At 42.9% G+C, this 17,699-nt stretch overlaps 1 protein-coding gene across 14 annotated transcripts in view; it reads left to right on the top strand.

Annotated features, from left to right (window-relative positions):
- The window catches only part of Rim (Rab3 interacting molecule), a 127,709-nt gene extending 111,535 nt beyond the window's left edge, over positions 1–16,174 (top strand). For 12 of the 14 annotated variants that reach the window (XM_076805655.1, XM_076805650.1, XM_076805656.1 and 9 more), the window contains 3 exons: positions 2,863–3,077; positions 4,065–4,204; positions 5,378–5,915. In XM_076805655.1, coding sequence (XP_076661770.1) covers positions 2,863–3,077; positions 4,065–4,204; positions 5,378–5,584 — 562 coding nt within the window. In that variant the 3' untranslated portion in view covers positions 5,585–5,915. Of the gene's footprint in view, positions 1–2,862; positions 3,078–4,064; positions 4,205–5,377; positions 5,916–6,021; positions 6,195–9,599; positions 12,537–12,584 lie in introns of those variants that run through there. The other 2 variants (XM_076805647.1, XM_076805649.1) reach the window with 2 other exon arrangements.
- Positions 16,175–17,699: the final 1,525 nt, after the last annotated feature.

Raw genomic sequence — 17,699 nt, 5'->3', positions numbered from 1 at the left:
CTTCGTTAAGGAGTTATTAACGAAAAAGACGGGCCAATCAGAGCGCGAATACAGCGGGCGGATTCTGCCTGAGCCAATGCCAACGCCACGCTCAGTGGGAGGCGTCGCCGAGCCGAGATCCCTCTGCTATAGCCGCGCTCTGATTGGTCCGTGTTTTTCGTTAATAACTCCTTAACAAGGCCACGGAGAACGTTTTCGCAAAGGAAAAAGTTGCTTCAAATGATCTCAGTAATCATCCCTTTCAAGGAAGTACATTTCTGGAACAGCCTGTATAAATAAACTGAAAGATATTTACCTCGTAAAATTTCCATAAATCGAAGAATTCATAGATTATGGCATCAGATTGACGGGGTTAACATCGGGAATGTCTACAATTCAAATTTCTAGCGGAGAAATTAAAAAACACTCATTTCACGTGTTTTATTCGCGCGCTATTTGTATTTATCTGTCGCACAACCGTGCTAATATGATTATCCCAATGGCTCCTTACTAAATCACGATAAACTCGCAAGCTCTCAAGCTCAACGGCCGTTGAGCTTAACGCGATTTCCAGATTTACGGTTCGAAAAAAAGCGAAACTCCACGCACCGTGTTGCTCGCAAGCGTTAAAACGTTTCCGCGCGGCGCGGCGTATCGAACTCGTTCTTTTATACTTAATTCCGGCGTCCCATTAAGAAGACGCATTGCCCGTTGAATAAAATATTGCAGCACAGGACGCTAACGGACGCGTTGATCAATTATTCCCAGTAGGAGGATAAAACAGAGGTGCCTGGGAACGTTCCGCGAGCATCGCAGAAAGTTCACGATCGAGCAACAATAATTCGTGCAAACTGGCTATCCCTGCTGTCGCCTGAAATTTACCAAAATCCCGTTCCACCTGTTATCCCGTTCGTGAGGAATTTTGACAACGCACAGGAGACCGGGAATCGATCGTTATCGACGTGTGATTGAGTCGATGTGTGCGCATTAATGTCCGTTGTCTTGCTCATTCACGCTTCGTCCCTTTCTTTTCGTACTCCCCGGATTTTCCCGTACCCTTTCCATTCCCCCACCCCCGTGTATCATTTCTTCTCTTTTGTTCCACCTACGCTGTCCCTGAGAAAAAAAATCCCCGACGTGTTCCGTAGCCACGGAGAAGAAGAAGCGAGGGGATTTTACACCGCGAATGCTGCAAAACACACAAGACAATTTTCCCCATTGCCGTTTTTCGTCCTTCTCTGTCACTATGTTTCCGCTATGTTCTACTCGATCCTCTTTCTCTTCTCCCCCTTTCTTTTCGATTCTGTGTGTATATATATATAAAAAAATAATGTACGATCTCTCTCTCTCTCTCTCTCTGTCTCACTATATATACACACATATCTCGATGTGATCTCGATGTTTCGCGTTGCTGCTCTGTGATTCGTCGGTGTTTTGTCGTCGTCTTGGCTTGCTGCTTGGCTGAATGATCGCGCGATGTTGACGATTTGATGTGTCCGAGCACCAGTTACCGTTCTATATGTCTCTCACAAATGTTACACACACACACCCTCTGTCTCTGTGTACATATATATATATACATATACGTATCCGCAGACAAATATTACAATGGAAGATTACTGCGTGTGTGTGTATTGTTCTCGTTGCGAATCTTCTTCAAGATTTCCGTTCGGGTGTGTCCCCGTGTTCTTCCCCCGAGTGTGCGACCCCCACGTTCTACTCTTTTAATCCTGATTCTACAGCCGTTTATATTTATAGATGCCACCCAACCTCGATCCGGAAACGATCACGTTACCACGTCGCACTCGGTGCAACGACCATGACCATGACCCCGACACACCGTAGGTAGATGAATGTACCTGTTCGCGTCGAGTGCGTCGCCCCGAGCCGATCAAATCGAAACAACCCCCCCACCCCCACCCCTCCGCCCCAGACTTTTCGAAATCGTGCGATCGTTATACGCGTTTGATCGGCTCGGCGAGAGTAGTATACCTGTGTCACCCGAATCCCTCGATCCGATATCATGCGGGCGAGACCGAGCACCGCAATTCCGGTGCGCGTGTCGATCGTCCCCTACGATTCTAGATCGTTGAATCACAGTCAACAGCCTCGAGACGAAGATCCCTGAACCGGAAACAAGGTAACCGAGAATAACCGTAAGTCTAAGACCGACGCATGATTACGTAGAACTTCGAACGTAGAACGCGCCGGCGACGATCAACGAGACGCGTTCGATATCGTTGATCACCGATCGAATTGATCGTCGCCGGAGATCCTTACTACTTATGGTACTTGCGCATAGAATGATCTGCATGCCTACCGACCGCCTGCTGTGTCTCCAACCTTACAACAATTCTCTCTGTACACTGTTGTTATATATATATATTTTTACTCGCCACACCGACACACTTGCGGCGTGAGTTCTTCTTGTCGATAACAAAACTGATCAGAATAAGAGAACATGAGTAAAGGAAAAAGAAAAAATACAAAAACACGAACGAGCTGTAATCTCTCTCTGTTTGTCCGGCACTTCCGTCGAAGGCTTGCGAGAGTTATGGTCCCTCGCTCCTGCGGAACGAACCTTTCGATCGACTTACTTTCGAACCCCCGTGTCTGTTCGTTTCTGCCAACCTTGGGATGATACGATTGTAGAAACAGAAAAAAAAAATATGAAAAAGTAAAGTAGCTCGTTGATCGGGATCGTATTACCCTCCGATGAGTTGCCCAGACTGAGCCCCCCCCCCCCCCGCCCAGTATCTTTTGTTTATCGTTTGTTCGTCCCCCCGATGATCCCACGATACCCTAAAAATACCACCCTTTATCCCAGCGTGAGAAGCGTCGGTGTGTGTTCATTAAAGAAACGTCTGATTTTGGGAACTGCAGTTGGTCCCCAAATCTGCGAATGGCAGGCGAAACTGACCAGCTAAGAAACTTCTTCGAAGATCTCGGACCTGGACAAGTGGTCGGCCGACAGGTACTCGGTGCTCGGTGTCTGGGCGAGATTCAGCTGTCGCTGAAACAGAAGGACGGATACCTTGAAGTGGAGGTGATACGTGCCAAAGATCTGAAGCCGAAACAGGGCAGCAAAGCGATACCAGGTACGCCAGGTTCCACGGTTTTTCCTCCGACTCTTCGGCGAAGGAGGCTGGTCCTCCTCTGCGAAACAACAAAGCTGTATTTTTCGATTTAACATTTATTAACGATATAGTGGCTAAATAAAAGCTAAGACGATGTGGACGTGACTTTGTACTGTGCAAAGCCGAAGAACTGGCCTCTGCGAGGAACGCTAAATTGATCGCAGACTAATCTCACCTCCACAGCTACCTTCTCGCGATACTAACAATAAGAGCCAAGACTCCGTAGATTCGCGATAAGGTAGAGTGACCACGTTACCGACAAAAATAGGTGAAACATGTTTTCACGTGACTCTACTTTTCGTCCTTATGTGAGAACATTTTTCGCTGGGAAAGGGCTCATTCGAAAGAGGAAGGTTCAATCTAGCGCGCGCTGGTCACGAGCTGACGAGATTATGCAGATATTTGGTAACATAAGCGTTAGAAGTAGGCCAAAAATTGACGATGTACGTGCCGTGGAATTCAAGCATTTTTATGCCATTGGATGAGTTTTCTGGATGAAATCGAGAGTAGCGCGCGCTAGAAAATATCTCCGGCTACAAATTGAGCTATATTTTGTCTCGATTCTCTGCGAAATAAAGCCAAAAACTTGAAGCACGTTTCTGGCGTCAGAATTCATGATATTGATAATACAAGTTCAGTCACAGACTTAGGACCCGTCGGATCAAGACCAAGACGGATCCTAAGTCAGTGGCTGAAGGCTGTGAACGGAAATTATACAGCAGTTACCGATCTGCTGACTGTGCAAAAGTCACGTGACCACCCTTGGCTCTTAAATCTAACAGGGCGAAATTAACAAGGAATTTCGCTATGCAATAGAACGCTTCTCCCTTGCAATCGCAATAAGAAACGATACGAAAATAGACTAGATCGTTAGGCTTGTTTCCGAGCACAGTATCAATGTTAGCGTCCACATCGGTCCACTAATTACTCACCCTGACGTAACCGCAGCCTCCTACGTGAAAGTCTACCTGGTCAACGGGAAAAAGTGTATCGCGAAGGTGAAAACGTCGATGGCAAGGAAAACGCTGGACCCGTTCTACCAGCAGTCGCTGATCTTCAGGGAAAACTGTCGGGGTTGTATACTGCAGGTACGTCTTCGCAAGATCTGTCGTTCTGCCTTATAAGAAGTACTGTAAACGTCACAGTATCCGGACGCTTAATAAAACCATAACATTCACCGTAATACACCATGAAGTTAAACAAGTTTTGTTTAATGTGGAAGCTAATACAACGTAATTGCTGAAAGTTAGCACAATCTCTAAATCACGTTAGGCGTATTTATTTTAACGATTATACGAGAAGGTACAATGTCCCAGTTAGCAGACAACCTAAGAATGCACGTCCCAGTCTGAACTTTACCTGTTACCTCTTCCGATACTGCTTCAAAAGTTTGTTTGAGTTGATCTTGTGTATATTTTTTTTTCGTTTCTGCCATGCTTAATTTATAAAAGGAAAAGGATAAAGTTCAATTTTATATGAATCTAAAATGTTAAGGTTATGTACAAAATGCTGTGCATATACTTACTTCAAGAATATACAGATGTCAGAAATGAACACTACTTATTATAATTTACTATGTAACATAATTAAATCCTCAATATTTCCACACGAAAACTCACCTGTGCTAGCCACGTGCTGATCGGTCAATTACTGGTACAACACAACTGTCCTTACAATTATATATCATTATATATATCATATATATATCATATATCAATTATTTATATAACATATCAATAACAATAAATCTTACAATTTTATAGTAACAAAAATGAATTTTCTTGCACATTCGAATATTTGGTTTACATATGAAAGTATATCTATTTCATCAATTCCTTGTCGTAACATAAAATATTCGAATACTCGGGTATTATAATACAATATAATACGCACTTTTACAAAATAATTGTTAAGTTAAGAGGTTAATAAATTAGCGAGGTTTCTTAGTAAAAGTTTAAGAAATTCTTCAAGATTTCTTACAGATATGACAGAAATGATTCAAAATAATAATTTTTAACTAATAAGTTTTAATTTTATTAAATGTTTATTTTAATTTACATTAATGAGTGTTTCTACTTTATGCTACTAATTTTTATTTTTCATTATATTAACAATTACGGTAAAAATTAAATGTGTATTACTGTCCGGATACTGGGACATGGTCAGCCACTGGGACGTTTACCTTATATGTCACCTTTCGAAAAAGACTTTTGTTCGCAGAAGAGGAGGAAGTTGCTTAAAAAAATCTCTTGTGATTGCAGGTGACAGTGTGGGGCGATTACGGCCGATTAGAAGGGAAAAAAGTGTTCATGGGTATAGCGCAGATCGTGTTGGACGAACTGAACCTCAATGAGATGGTGTTCGGGTGGTACAAGCTGTTCGGCAACATGTCCCTGGTCAGTAGACCTCCATCCCTAGCTGTGTCCCATCGATCCTCGGCCACGTCCCTAGAGTCCTTTAACGTTTAAGCTGTCCCGAAGTATTATCTCTATCGCGCGCAACAGAGATTTTCTTTACCGACGACGATCGAGATTGATCCGTTCGAAACAAAGCCGCCGTCCGGGGCTTGATCGCGTTGTCCCCCGTTGATCCTCCAACGAACGGAGAGAGCTCCCAAAAATTCTAGCTCGATCTAACGAATTGCAAACCGGAAGCACTCTCTTTCGGCACCGCCGCGCCGTGACAAACGTACTCGCAGGTTCCAGGCTTCGCGATCCGTGTCCGTTCCAGAATCCCTGATTTTCCTCGCGTTCGAATTTCGGGGAAAAAGAGAAGCGAAATTTCGAAGAGATAACGGGGAATTGTGTGAAAAATTGGATCAATGGGTTACGTATCGCCGGGGAACGTTCGGTTAGGCGCGATCGCGCTGTTCGACGAGACAAGAAAAGTGTGTTTTATTTGCAAGGTGATCGCGAGAATGGGAAAAGAGTGAAAGGTCGTACGAGAGGACATGTCTTCCTAGAAAACACCACTAGCACATCACATATCATGTACGGCATATCAGATGAGCCACTAGTCTGTATGTAGACTAGATGTAGAACATAGCGGCCATGTTCCCGGATCGCCAGATAGCTTTAGGTACGCACTGAGATCTAGGCTTCGTTCGTACAATTGTTCGTTCGCATGGTCTCGCGCGAATAATCGCCTTGTTCTTCCATACCTGTCACCCTTTCGCTGCAGCTTCAATATTTTCGATCGGAAACTTACAATCGATCACTTAGAAAATTCGCTTCCGCGTTGACACTAGGTTTACGCGTCAAAATGGCGGGTTTTAGTGTTCTTAATTCACAATTATCGAAATTGTGAAGATGCACGAATGAGAAATTATTCGGGAAATTTATTTCTCTGGGTGTACAGTGAATTCTCGATATATGTCAACAACACGGGTCTTGTCAGCGTCGTGTATCTTCCAGGAGACGTTATGGAGTGTTCTGTTTACACTCCTCGGCGTCCGAGGCCACTCGATACGCCTCGGTAGTGGGGATAATTCCGGGACGTTTATCATCCAGGCCTCGGCGACATATATAGAGAAATTACTGTATGTTGTAAAAGAAACGGCTAAGAATTTGGATAGATACTATTTCGTTATTTTTATACAGTATTTAGAATAGGCATATTTAGTGCCCCGTAAACCTAGTGTTCAAGGACTTTCCTACTTCTTCAGTTCTTTATCAGGTCATCTTGAGTATCTATTTGTTACACTTTTACTGTTCACACTATCATTTACTGATCACACTATTCCTTGACAAGATTTAGAAGTGTTCACTGACTGACGAGGTGGGATTTCTTCGGGGAGGCTTAACAACATTTTTATTATGGACAAAATTTTAGCAGCATTTCTCCTCGTTTTCATTATATTCGCTTGGTATCTTTGCTTAAATGGTTAAATTGAATAGAAAACCTCCTCATTACATAAAGATTGAGAGTGTAAAATTGCTTTCAGCAATCTTTATAATTCCTTAATGTTTTATTCAATTTCCATTGGACCAATTAATGATGCAAAGGCGAACGTTGCTAATGGATTTAAGACTTTCATTGTAAAATACGGCGTAGAAAAATATTGTCATTAGAAAAATTTTTATCGTCATTAGAATATAATGAAACCTCTGAAATGGCTTATGAAAATTGAAGATCCGCAGTGTAATACTCAAAGAGACTTGAACGTACTATACCAAAAATTCGGACAGCCTCTAGATAATTTACCAAATTTCTGATTACATTGTTTTAAACATTCGCACTGACACATAAAATTTGCCGGTCTGTTCGACGACTCCTCAGACAGAAGTCAAGCATAATTATCCGCGTGAGATCATGTTACTACCCTCTTGCCTACGTTTTACGTACAGATGTGCTCTGCCTTGCAAAATCTCTTTCTCGGTGGCAAACTCTTCCTGTCCGGGCCTCGAGGCAACGACCCTCGTCGATCATGATCTTCGACGATCACGATCCTCGTCGCGATCGTGACTCGAAGCTTCGGGGTTCGCGCGCCTATCTTTTTTTTATCCACGTCTACCTCTTTGACTCTCTACCAGTATACATCTGTGTTCCGTTCTTGTTCTCTCTGTCTGAACTCGATGTCGGCTCGCAATAATTCGTTGTTTTCCTTCCTCTTTGTAACTCGTAGACGCCCCTCATGCTGCTTCGTTGCGTGTTAACCTTGTTAACTTTGTTCTCTACGAGTCTGCACAATGAAACGCACCCCCTTTCCGTAATGCAATCCTATCTTCGTCTCGTTCCGAGCGGGAAGCTGTTTCCTTTTTTTTTTTTTTTATTATAATGCGATTTTACACACTGGATGTGTCTGTCTCTTTATTTTCTTTTATTTTTTTTTTTAGAATCGTGTAAGGTAAGTCTCTGTACGGAGTGTGTCCTCTGTTCAAGCGCTCTTCACACTACTGGAACACACACGAAAGATTTTTCAGACACAACACACTACCGACCCTGCAACACCTGTTCCTGTTCGTAGTTACCTGCTGACCTGGCCGGAGCACCTTTTCGCACAGTTCATTGTCCACCGGTTGCGAAGTATTAAAAATATTTGATTTCATCGAGCATCTTTTCTTTTTTATTTAAGCATTTCAAATCTCAACTGAGATCTATTTCTGCTGCACTGAGTATAAAGTATAGAATTTAGATAGTAATTAGAATTGTATAAAGTATACAGTGTACGCATATTCATATATACATAGTCTACATTAAGTCAAATTAAATTTGTGGCTTACAGTTTTTTAAATTGAGTACCTTTTAATAAAAGGGGAACGCCTTTAGTTACAAACTACTTGTTTGATAATCTTCTTGAAAATATTTCTAATGGTACTTTATCTTGGTTCATTGATTTTCTTATCGGATCGAATTAAACAATTGTTATGTGTAATTAATCACCACGAGCTGCGCAAACAGCCGGTGCATTTGAAAATTTATTTATTCGTTTCTGTTTTTAAAATTGAGATTCAAGGATCGCTTTCAGTTTGACAAAAAAGACGTGGAAAATATTATTTTTTCATCGTTGTAAATATTGAAAAAATATAAATAGTCTCGGAAGATGTGAGCTTCTTATAGCATCGTGCCCTTGTTTTATTCAAGTTCTTATTAAACTGTTTAGTTTCTGTAGACATAGTCTTCATGTGGAGACGAAGTGTAAAAAATATGACAATATACCCATACAAAATTAAAAATACTTTGCTGACCTTTCGCCGATTAAAAATAGCGAAAGACGTTGAAGAATCGTTACAAACACACCCGCTAAAAAATATTTGATCAGGTTTCGTGGCTACAGTCTATGAGAAACATGAAATTAAAAAATACAATGGTGCAATGTACACCTTCATGATATCCAGATTACCATTCTTATTTAGTTACATGTGTTAATCTTGTTTGCATAAAATCTGAAGGCAGTATGAAGTAAGATTGTTTGATATTAGCCTTGTACTTGCACAATTAATAATTTTTGAAGACATTTTTATTTCATCTTGGGAAATAAAAGATACAGATCATGCAGATTAAGTATACAAATTTCTCTTTGATTCTAGTTTCTTTAAATTGGAGGATGAAGATCAACGAACAGTCTAATGATCACTAAGATATTAAACAGTGTTAACTAATGGGCACACTGCGGATCAGAATGCCTTCATATAGACAGCACAATAAATTCTAAAATACCATTAGACTGTACGATGCTTCTACATATTTTGTAAATTGGCATAATGGCTAGAAAAATGGACCTTTTGTCTATTTGCACAATATTTTCGGTCTGATAATAACATAAATAAAATGCATTGTGAATCGCTGTCGCCAACAGCTATTTTCCCGAACGATGCACCGGTGCACGGAAAAGGTTCGATTAGGTGTGCTGCTCAGTTCAGGCTCCAGGTGTATTTACTTCTAATCGTTCCTCTTACGTACGATATGTTTCTGTGTGTGTCATCGCGCGCCGGTTTTTCAGCAATCGCGTCTGACCATGACGTTCTCTTTTTCTCTTTCCAGTGAAACCAATACAGAGGCACTCGATGCAAGATCGATGCGAACTCCAACGTGGTGTGCAGTGAGAAAGGCGTGCCGTACGGTGACATAACGTGCACGGGACCCAGTAAACCCAAGTGAAGTGGTGAAGTTGTTCCGCGTTCGCAACCATAAGTCCCAGCAGTGAACCACCGCTTCCGACCCGTGGGTGGGGGAACATAAGAGAAACCGAAAAACCGCAGAACGTTCGTCGTTGGCTACGTAGAAAAGAGAATAAAAGAAAAAGCGGGGAAAAAAGGAACAGAAAAATCGGACAAAAATTTGTACATAACTTAGGACACTCGAGCTGTGCCGGAAATCAGTGCACGACGATCGAGAACGACGGCGATCCGGACGGCGATCGACGACCAAAGAAAAAAACGATGAACCAAACAATCCGGGACAATGTCGTCGAACTTTTTAGCCAAGGAAAAGAAACACTGTCGTCGTCAGAGCGTATAATAATGATCTATTGTAAATACCAATAACGATTATACATATATATATGAATTCGCGATACGTATTGCGCGCAGGTGTTTAAATGAACAATTGCCTTTGACCGTCGCGTCCCCGTTGCCCCGTTGCCGTTCGACCTCGACGACGTTCGGAGCCTCGTTGATTTTTACTAGCACTTCGATCGGCGAACGATCGAACAGTCCGCGTACACGATCCGGCGAATTCGAGCCAACCGGAAGTCGATCGGCAGCCGCGGGAACCGGGACGTAGGATGTATATCGTGGATTAGCGAATTGTTGTTGAACGTTTAAAGTAGCCATGTCAACTATTTTGCGTGTACGTGTGCGAGAGAGAGCGAGAGAGAGAGAGTGAGAGAAATCGAGAGAGAGAGTGAGAGAGAGAGAGAGAGGGGTGAATGCGTATTTAAATAAGGAGGAGACGCGCTGAAAAAAAAAATGAAACTATATCGACTGTCATATATTGTGATTCTGTTAGTTTTATTTAATTGTCGACCTCACGAGTCCGGTGTAACGCGTTAAGGGGACGGGGAGCCGTGTATACAACTCTAGGAGACCTTAATTATTCTCGATACTTGCACTCGACTTTAAAAACGACGCTCGTTTTTTGTAACGTGATATATATGTATAAATATATATCTATATATTTATGTATATATGTATATATATATATACATATATTCACTTGAACGAACCGCCCACATTACTCGCATAGTAAACGAGAGCCCGCGGGGCCGGAGACCTCGCGGCGCGTACCACACTGCTGAAGTTAATCCTTTAATGAAAAAAAATATATATGAGTGCTGTGCATGATACTCTTGATCGCGGGGGTTGCGATCGGGGGGAGAGAGTGTGATTGAGAGAATGTGCGAATGAGAGTGAGTGCGAGACAGAGAGAGAGTGAGAGAGAGAGAGAGAGAGAGGGTGGGAGGGAGGGAGAGAGTGAGAGTAACCGGCGCGCCACGTATATTTCACAATCGAATTTTATATCTCTTAATTCTCATGTTATGTGTTCGATCTTTGTCTGTGCATTCGTCTGGTCACTCGTGGAACACGATACGATGAGCATGCACGTGTACGCGGTTACGTCTAGCGATTATAAACACTTGATTGAATCGTGTACGATTATATACATATATACATATGTTTTTTCCTTTTTTTCGTCGCTGATTGTGCTTGCAATACACGCGTAACCATGCATTTTTTCTCTTCGCGAGACGGAGATTCGAGAGGAACGAGAGGAGCACACATATTATATATTTACACCTACACGAAAACAGGACACGAAGAAACAATATGCGGAGGAGGCGGGGGGGGGGGAGGGACAATCACACGAAAACCCTTTTTCAAGTTGACTGTACATCGAAAACCAAGAAAGGAAAAATACGATCTTCGCGACCAATTAAACCGTAGCCAAGCTGAAAGTTTCTCACGAACACGCGGACGCCGTTTCGCAGCTGAATATTTAGTTCGCGCCCTTCGAAAGGGCCCATGCATTTTACAATTTGTCCCGCGCGAAAGTTGATCGGCGAAACTTTTGCCCGAACGATCCTCGTAAAGTGCACGGGACTCTTCGCGTCGCTTCGCTCCTCGTTTTTGTTGGTCTTGAAAGGTGCTCGCCGGGTATTGATCGACGTCACTGAACCACGATGGACTCCACAGTTCTCTTTTTTTTACGGGGGACACTCGGGAACGTCTTTCTTTCGCTTCATTCACTATTCCGCGCCGCCAAAAATAGGACGACAGCCGGTTCGAATTCGCGGACGAGCTCTGAGACCTTTCTCGGTGACCTCGGGCACATTTTCTCGCAGCTGATCAGCGTTTTTACGGAAATCCAAAGGAGGTCCGAGAGCGAAAATACGTCTCCCAAAAAATTAAATTCCAACGATTATCGGTACCAGTTTTAATTGTGTCAACAATTATCCTTTCTAACGCAAGAAAATGAAGTTTCCTTTTCGTAAATGGCAAGTCGTCGAAACACTTTGCCCACTAATTGTAATCTCCTCGTTTAATCTTCTTTTCACTTTGTGATGATTAGACTGCGGTTCTTTATGCAAAATAAAAACTTTCTGCCTGAACTGCAACAAGCTCGAATGGCGACCGTAAGGCGCCACTAAAAATTGCTGTATCATTATTCAAAGTATTTTTTACATTATTACATTAGTTTGTATTTAATAAATTACTAAACACTTCAGTATTGTACGAGTAAACTGCACCATTTTCGTATGTACAACATGAAAAAAAAAAAAATATATACAAGGGAAATATTCTAGGTCGAAAGAAATGTTTCGTTTTGCAGTTAAAATAGCTTCGAGTGCAAAGGGTTAATTTTTTGCTAAATATGTTTCATAGGTTGAAAATAATCTAATCGTGTATTTAAATACTTCGAATGTTTTCACTGTCTTAAATTAGACCTATCCATTTCTATCATAAATGCATAAAATCCGCAGTCTAGTGACGATCGATTTGAAAGTAGCACTGAAATTAGCGATCGTAGAGTCACGTTTCAATTTTTCGAAAATCTGTTGGAAGATTCTAACGGGACAAAGACGTTTCTTTGAGAGAATCCCGGGTCCAGATCAGTGTCTTCAGCATCGATACCTTCAAGCACCCAGTCCTTCTGTTTCGCATTCTGATTTCTGCTCTGCATTCTGCAAACGCGGCTCGCTATTGCCATGCAAACCGTCACGATGATTTTGCGCAACAATCGATCGGGAGACACGGTGATCCGAGGCTTTGAAAAGACGAACGAAAAATACGAACGGTTATTCGATTTACAGGACGACCAAGCACTGAACGATCATCCGAATCAGATCTCGCTTGCACGCCATTGGTCAGTTCATTTTGCTTCCGTTCTCAACGCTTTACCTACCAGAAAGTTGTTAATAAAATTATTCGACATCGAAAGAGAGCTTGAACATTTTCTGAAAAATTTCCGAGAAGATTTTATTAGATTACGTTTCTGGGCTTTCTTCATACACGATCGAAGTTTATTAATTTATTAAGAAATAGGGTTAGAATTAGGGAATAAAATTTATTAACCCATTTGCATCATAAGGAAATATGAAAAGAAAGCCTTTATCTCTAAACTTTTTTTTTATTATATTTAAATACAAAAATGACTACAAGTAAAAGAACTTCATATTTCAGCATTATAAGAAAAAATAAATTGAAATCAGTAGGTAATGCGTTGTGGATTCATTCTTCCAACTAGGCTGCAGATTTTTATGCAAAATAAAATTTCTCCATACCAATTACATGAAATGAGTGTTGCATAAAAATTTATTTCTTCTCTTAATCTGTTTCTGTCATGCATGCATAAAATCGGCAGTCTAATTATTGCGTAAATGGTACACGTTTTAATGTTCAATTTCAAGTGTGATGTTTCTTGTTTTGTCATGTTTTGAAGCTCGTCGCGACCAAAACGTCACAACCATAATTCCTTCGCGGTGAGTTCGAAGCTGCGCGAGCCGTTCGGTAAACCGGGTGATCGATCGACCATTATTGCCGCGAGGTGTGTAAAAAAAGATGGGAATAGGGAGGGTGGAGGGCGATATCTTATCATATCTATAACGCGCTTGATTTAGAACGAAAAGCTTTTTTACTCGTTCGAGAGAGGAGGTATACACAAACGAACACACGCTCGCGTGCGAAGCGAAGCCGAGAGAGAGAGAGAGAGAGAGAGAGAGAGAGAGAGAGAGAGAGAGAGAGCTGTGCGAGAAGAAGCGACTCACACACGCGGAAACGAACAATTTACTAACTGTAAGACGAATTTCTAAGTAAAGAACAAAAAAAAAAACACTCATTTTGCAAAGTGCATGACTTATAACCAGTAGGCTCTTGGGACGATGACAACGTAATTAACCGAACACGCAGAATATACTCTCTGTACTAGCGGATAACACTCGATTTAAAAGGATATAAAAGAAAAAAATGATAAAAAAATATATACAAAGGACTACGAATCATGTAACACGTTCAGTTTGTAAATTCGCCGGTTAAGCGCGACCCTTGGACCCTCGGCGCGATCCGATCGATCCTGGATCACCGGTCCGTTCGTGTCTCTCGGCGATTTTAACCCCTGAGCGGACTGCGCAGGGCTGTCGCGGTTCTGTTCTAATTTTTGTGCTTTTAATTACGCTGTCCAACACTATGAAATCACGAAGGACAAAGGGTTGGTGTGGAGCAGCTACTCGAAGATTTACATTCAACGTGGATCACCTTGTTACTCTCTGGAAACCGCGGAGAAAGTATCGACTTCATTTCCGAAAGTCCGCTCGAGGGTCAAACGCGATTGCTGGACCGAGTTGTGTAAATGGGACTTCGGGGCACAAAATGGCGGACGCGCGAGGGTCCCGCGATCGCGTCCTGTTAACGCTTAACGATATAAAAGTACCGCATATCCTATACGGACGTAGGACTCTCATAACTTAGTAGCCGGTTCTTAAAGGGATCCCAGGGACGCGAGAGGGTCGGGTTTGCTTTTTTATACTTGTACATCGAGGTAACGAGGCGGTACGGGTGGCTTTGTCCGGGGTTGACACGTCGGTGAGATTCTCGTAGGAAGTTTCGCTAGAATTCTTTTAGGGGATATCGATACCACACACGACGAACACAGAGGTACGACTACACACCGGTGAGCTGGACGACGTGTGAAAAAGTGATAGAAAGAAAGAAAGTGAGAGAGAGAGAGAGAGAGAGAGAGAGAAACGTTTTTGATTACGTTCGACGCGACGTCTATGTCTTATTTTCCGCCTTAATTTTCTTCGCGGTTCCAGCTGTAACACTTGTAAATATCGGATAAATATCGACGAAGAGGAACACGAATTTACTTCGCGTCGGTCGACCCTCGCACGCTCCATTTTCTATTTTGGATACCGTCGAATCGTTTATTTCCCTACGATTGCGTTGTATGTATTCGTTTGGCGTGCGAAGATCCTGTGAACGGAGCACAAGGATCCGGCCGAGGTTCGTAAAAGGGAGGATACTTTGCGCAACTGTTGCCGAAGAGCGGTGTCGGGGGTCGAACGAGTTCGCCAAGGTGACGTCACTGTAAATATTGGGTAAAACGGGGGAGGGAGAGAGGGGGTCGGTGAAATTTCGAGTTATCCTCGTGTAATAATCGAGTAGCGAACTATAGGGATCTCGTTTCTATTTTCTCCGTAGACACAGAGCTTTTTCTAAGCCGAACAACGACGCAACCATGTCTAGAGCCGTCTTTTTCCCATTGTTCCCGCGACGCGACAAAGCGGGGGAAAAAAAAACCATTCGTAACACCGGAAGAACTGAACGCGCGAAGAGAATCAAGGTGACACGCTCTTTTGATTTTTCTCATCCACACAGACACACACGCACGCACATCCACACAGACACACACACACACTCTTGCCATGCCCATCTGTACATAGGCATGCTCAATCTTAGGATCGAACACGCATCGTGAATCACATATATATATATACATACATCTCTATACATATTATATATATATATATACACATATACATACAAGAATAGCATTAACTACGAAAGAGGAGGAGGAAGCCGATAACAAAAAAAAAAAAATGAAACGAACAAATTAATATCCGACTTTGTACCTATATACTTAATAATTAAACGTAAAACGAAGACGAAATGATGGGCGAGATGCGAGAGAGAGAGAGAGAGAGAGAGAGAGAGAGAGAGAGAGAGAGAGAGAGAGAAAGAGAGAGAGAGAGAGAGAGAGAGAGAAAGTGTGAGAGTGATAGAGCGAGAGAGAGAGAAAATGAGAGAGAGAGAGAGAGAGAGAGAGAGAGAGAGAGCGAGAAAGATAGAGTGCGAGGAAAAATACTTTCGGGGACATCAACAAAGTAGAAAGCGAATCGCGGGGGGTGGGGGTCGGAAACAGTTTAATTAGAAGCGGATAAAAAAAAAATAACCGAACGGGGTTGGATCGGGCGGGACAACGAGACGGACAGCTGAATTTTCAAATCTGCACGGGATGTAAGGAATCTGCGAGCCAAGGGGTACCACTTTTGTCAAATTTAGAGAGCCAATTTAGGTTTTACGATTACCGATAATAGGGTGTGCGAGAGAAGAATGCGAGAACACGGAAAAAAGAGAGAATGAGGGCAAAGAGAGGGGGAGGGGGGAGAGGTACGTGGAAGGACACTGTCAACGATTTCTTTACAATGAAACTCATTAATCACTCCGTAGAGGCGATCCAACGTAGCGTAGGTGTCCTGTAATCCTGCGATTGTCCGCGATCGATCGCGTGACTCGAGTTTGTTGCTCCCCCTCGCGATCCCATCAGAAAATCCGCTATATCGTTTCCACCTTGTCGAAGCTAACGGGTGTCTGGAAAAATTCGGCAAAATTCACCGACGCGTAGGTTCGAATATTCGGGAGGATTTTTGTTAAAAAGAAGAGGGGAGGGGATCCAGGGAACCGGGATCGATCGCTAGATCGCGCAGGACACCGGGAGTTTCACGGTACACCGGGGAGGGGTGGGGGTGAGAAGATCTCGTGTGAACCGTTCGGGACGCGGTTCGCCAAGAGGTTTTTTAGCGGCGAGCGACGGTGAATTGTCCGGATTTTCATTTTGAAGAGAGGAGAGAGAGAGAGAGATATTGCGGGCGAGAGAGAAGAAAGAGAGAAAGAACGGAGAGCACGGGCGGAAGAGAGACCGCGTCCTTTTTACGTCGAACGGGACAACGGATAGAGAGAAAGCACGAGAGGAGAGAGTGAGAGAGTGAGAGAGAAAGGTAGAGTGAGAGTGGGAGAGAAAGGAGAGAAGGGACGACGAAATAGAATGGCGAAAAAGAATTTAAGAAAAAAAAATCAATACGATTAGACGACGTTCCGTGGGTGTGCAAGAGAACTCGGCCGCGGACTCCTTCGACGATTTTTCTTGTTTCTCGGTTGTTGTATCTTTTGTTTTGTTCTTCTTTGTTTTCCTCGCGTTCTATCGGTTGTATATATATATATGTGTGTGTGATTTTCTCCCGTTTTCCGTTTCGAGGGCTGGTGACCGTGGTCCAGGATCGACGCGCGAGCTTCTGTAGATCCTCGACGCGAAATCGTTGTTTTCTTTTTCTTTTTTTTTTGTTTCTTTTGCGAATACCTACGGCGAAAATACATATGATATCTCGATCGGGATTCTTTGGTTTCCGCGCCGGTGTTTCGCGGGGGTCGAGGAGTTCACGGCGGGATCTGCACGGAACGATTAATATAAAAAAATAAAAAAAAGCGTTAGTGACTGTATCCAGTATAATATATCTGATAAAAGATACCCCCGATGCCAGACATGGCGTGTGACAATAAAGTGATTCAATGATCTCGTCGCATTTCAATCGCAGCCACCTTTCACGACACGCAAGATCTCTACACACGACGACACGCGACACTCCTATTATGTGTGCCCAAGTACGTATTTATTATGAGGACGTGTGCATACGTACACACAAATATACATAATTACATTCATACACAACAGGGAGAGAGGGAGAGCGAGAGACCGAGAGACCGAGAGAACGAGAGAAATCGAGTGAGAGAAAGAAAGCGAGAGAGAAAGAGAGAGCGAGAGCGAGAGAGAGAGAGAGTAAGAGAGCAAGAGAGAGAGAGAGAGAGAGAG

The sequence above is a fragment of the Halictus rubicundus genome, chromosome 2 (assembly GCF_050948215.1).
Source record: "Halictus rubicundus isolate RS-2024b chromosome 2, iyHalRubi1_principal, whole genome shotgun sequence".
In the NCBI taxonomy this organism is placed as follows: Eukaryota; Metazoa; Arthropoda; class Insecta; order Hymenoptera; family Halictidae; genus Halictus; species Halictus rubicundus.
The sequence above is the reverse complement of the archived record's forward strand: the minus strand, read 5'-3'. Positions and strand labels throughout refer to the sequence as shown.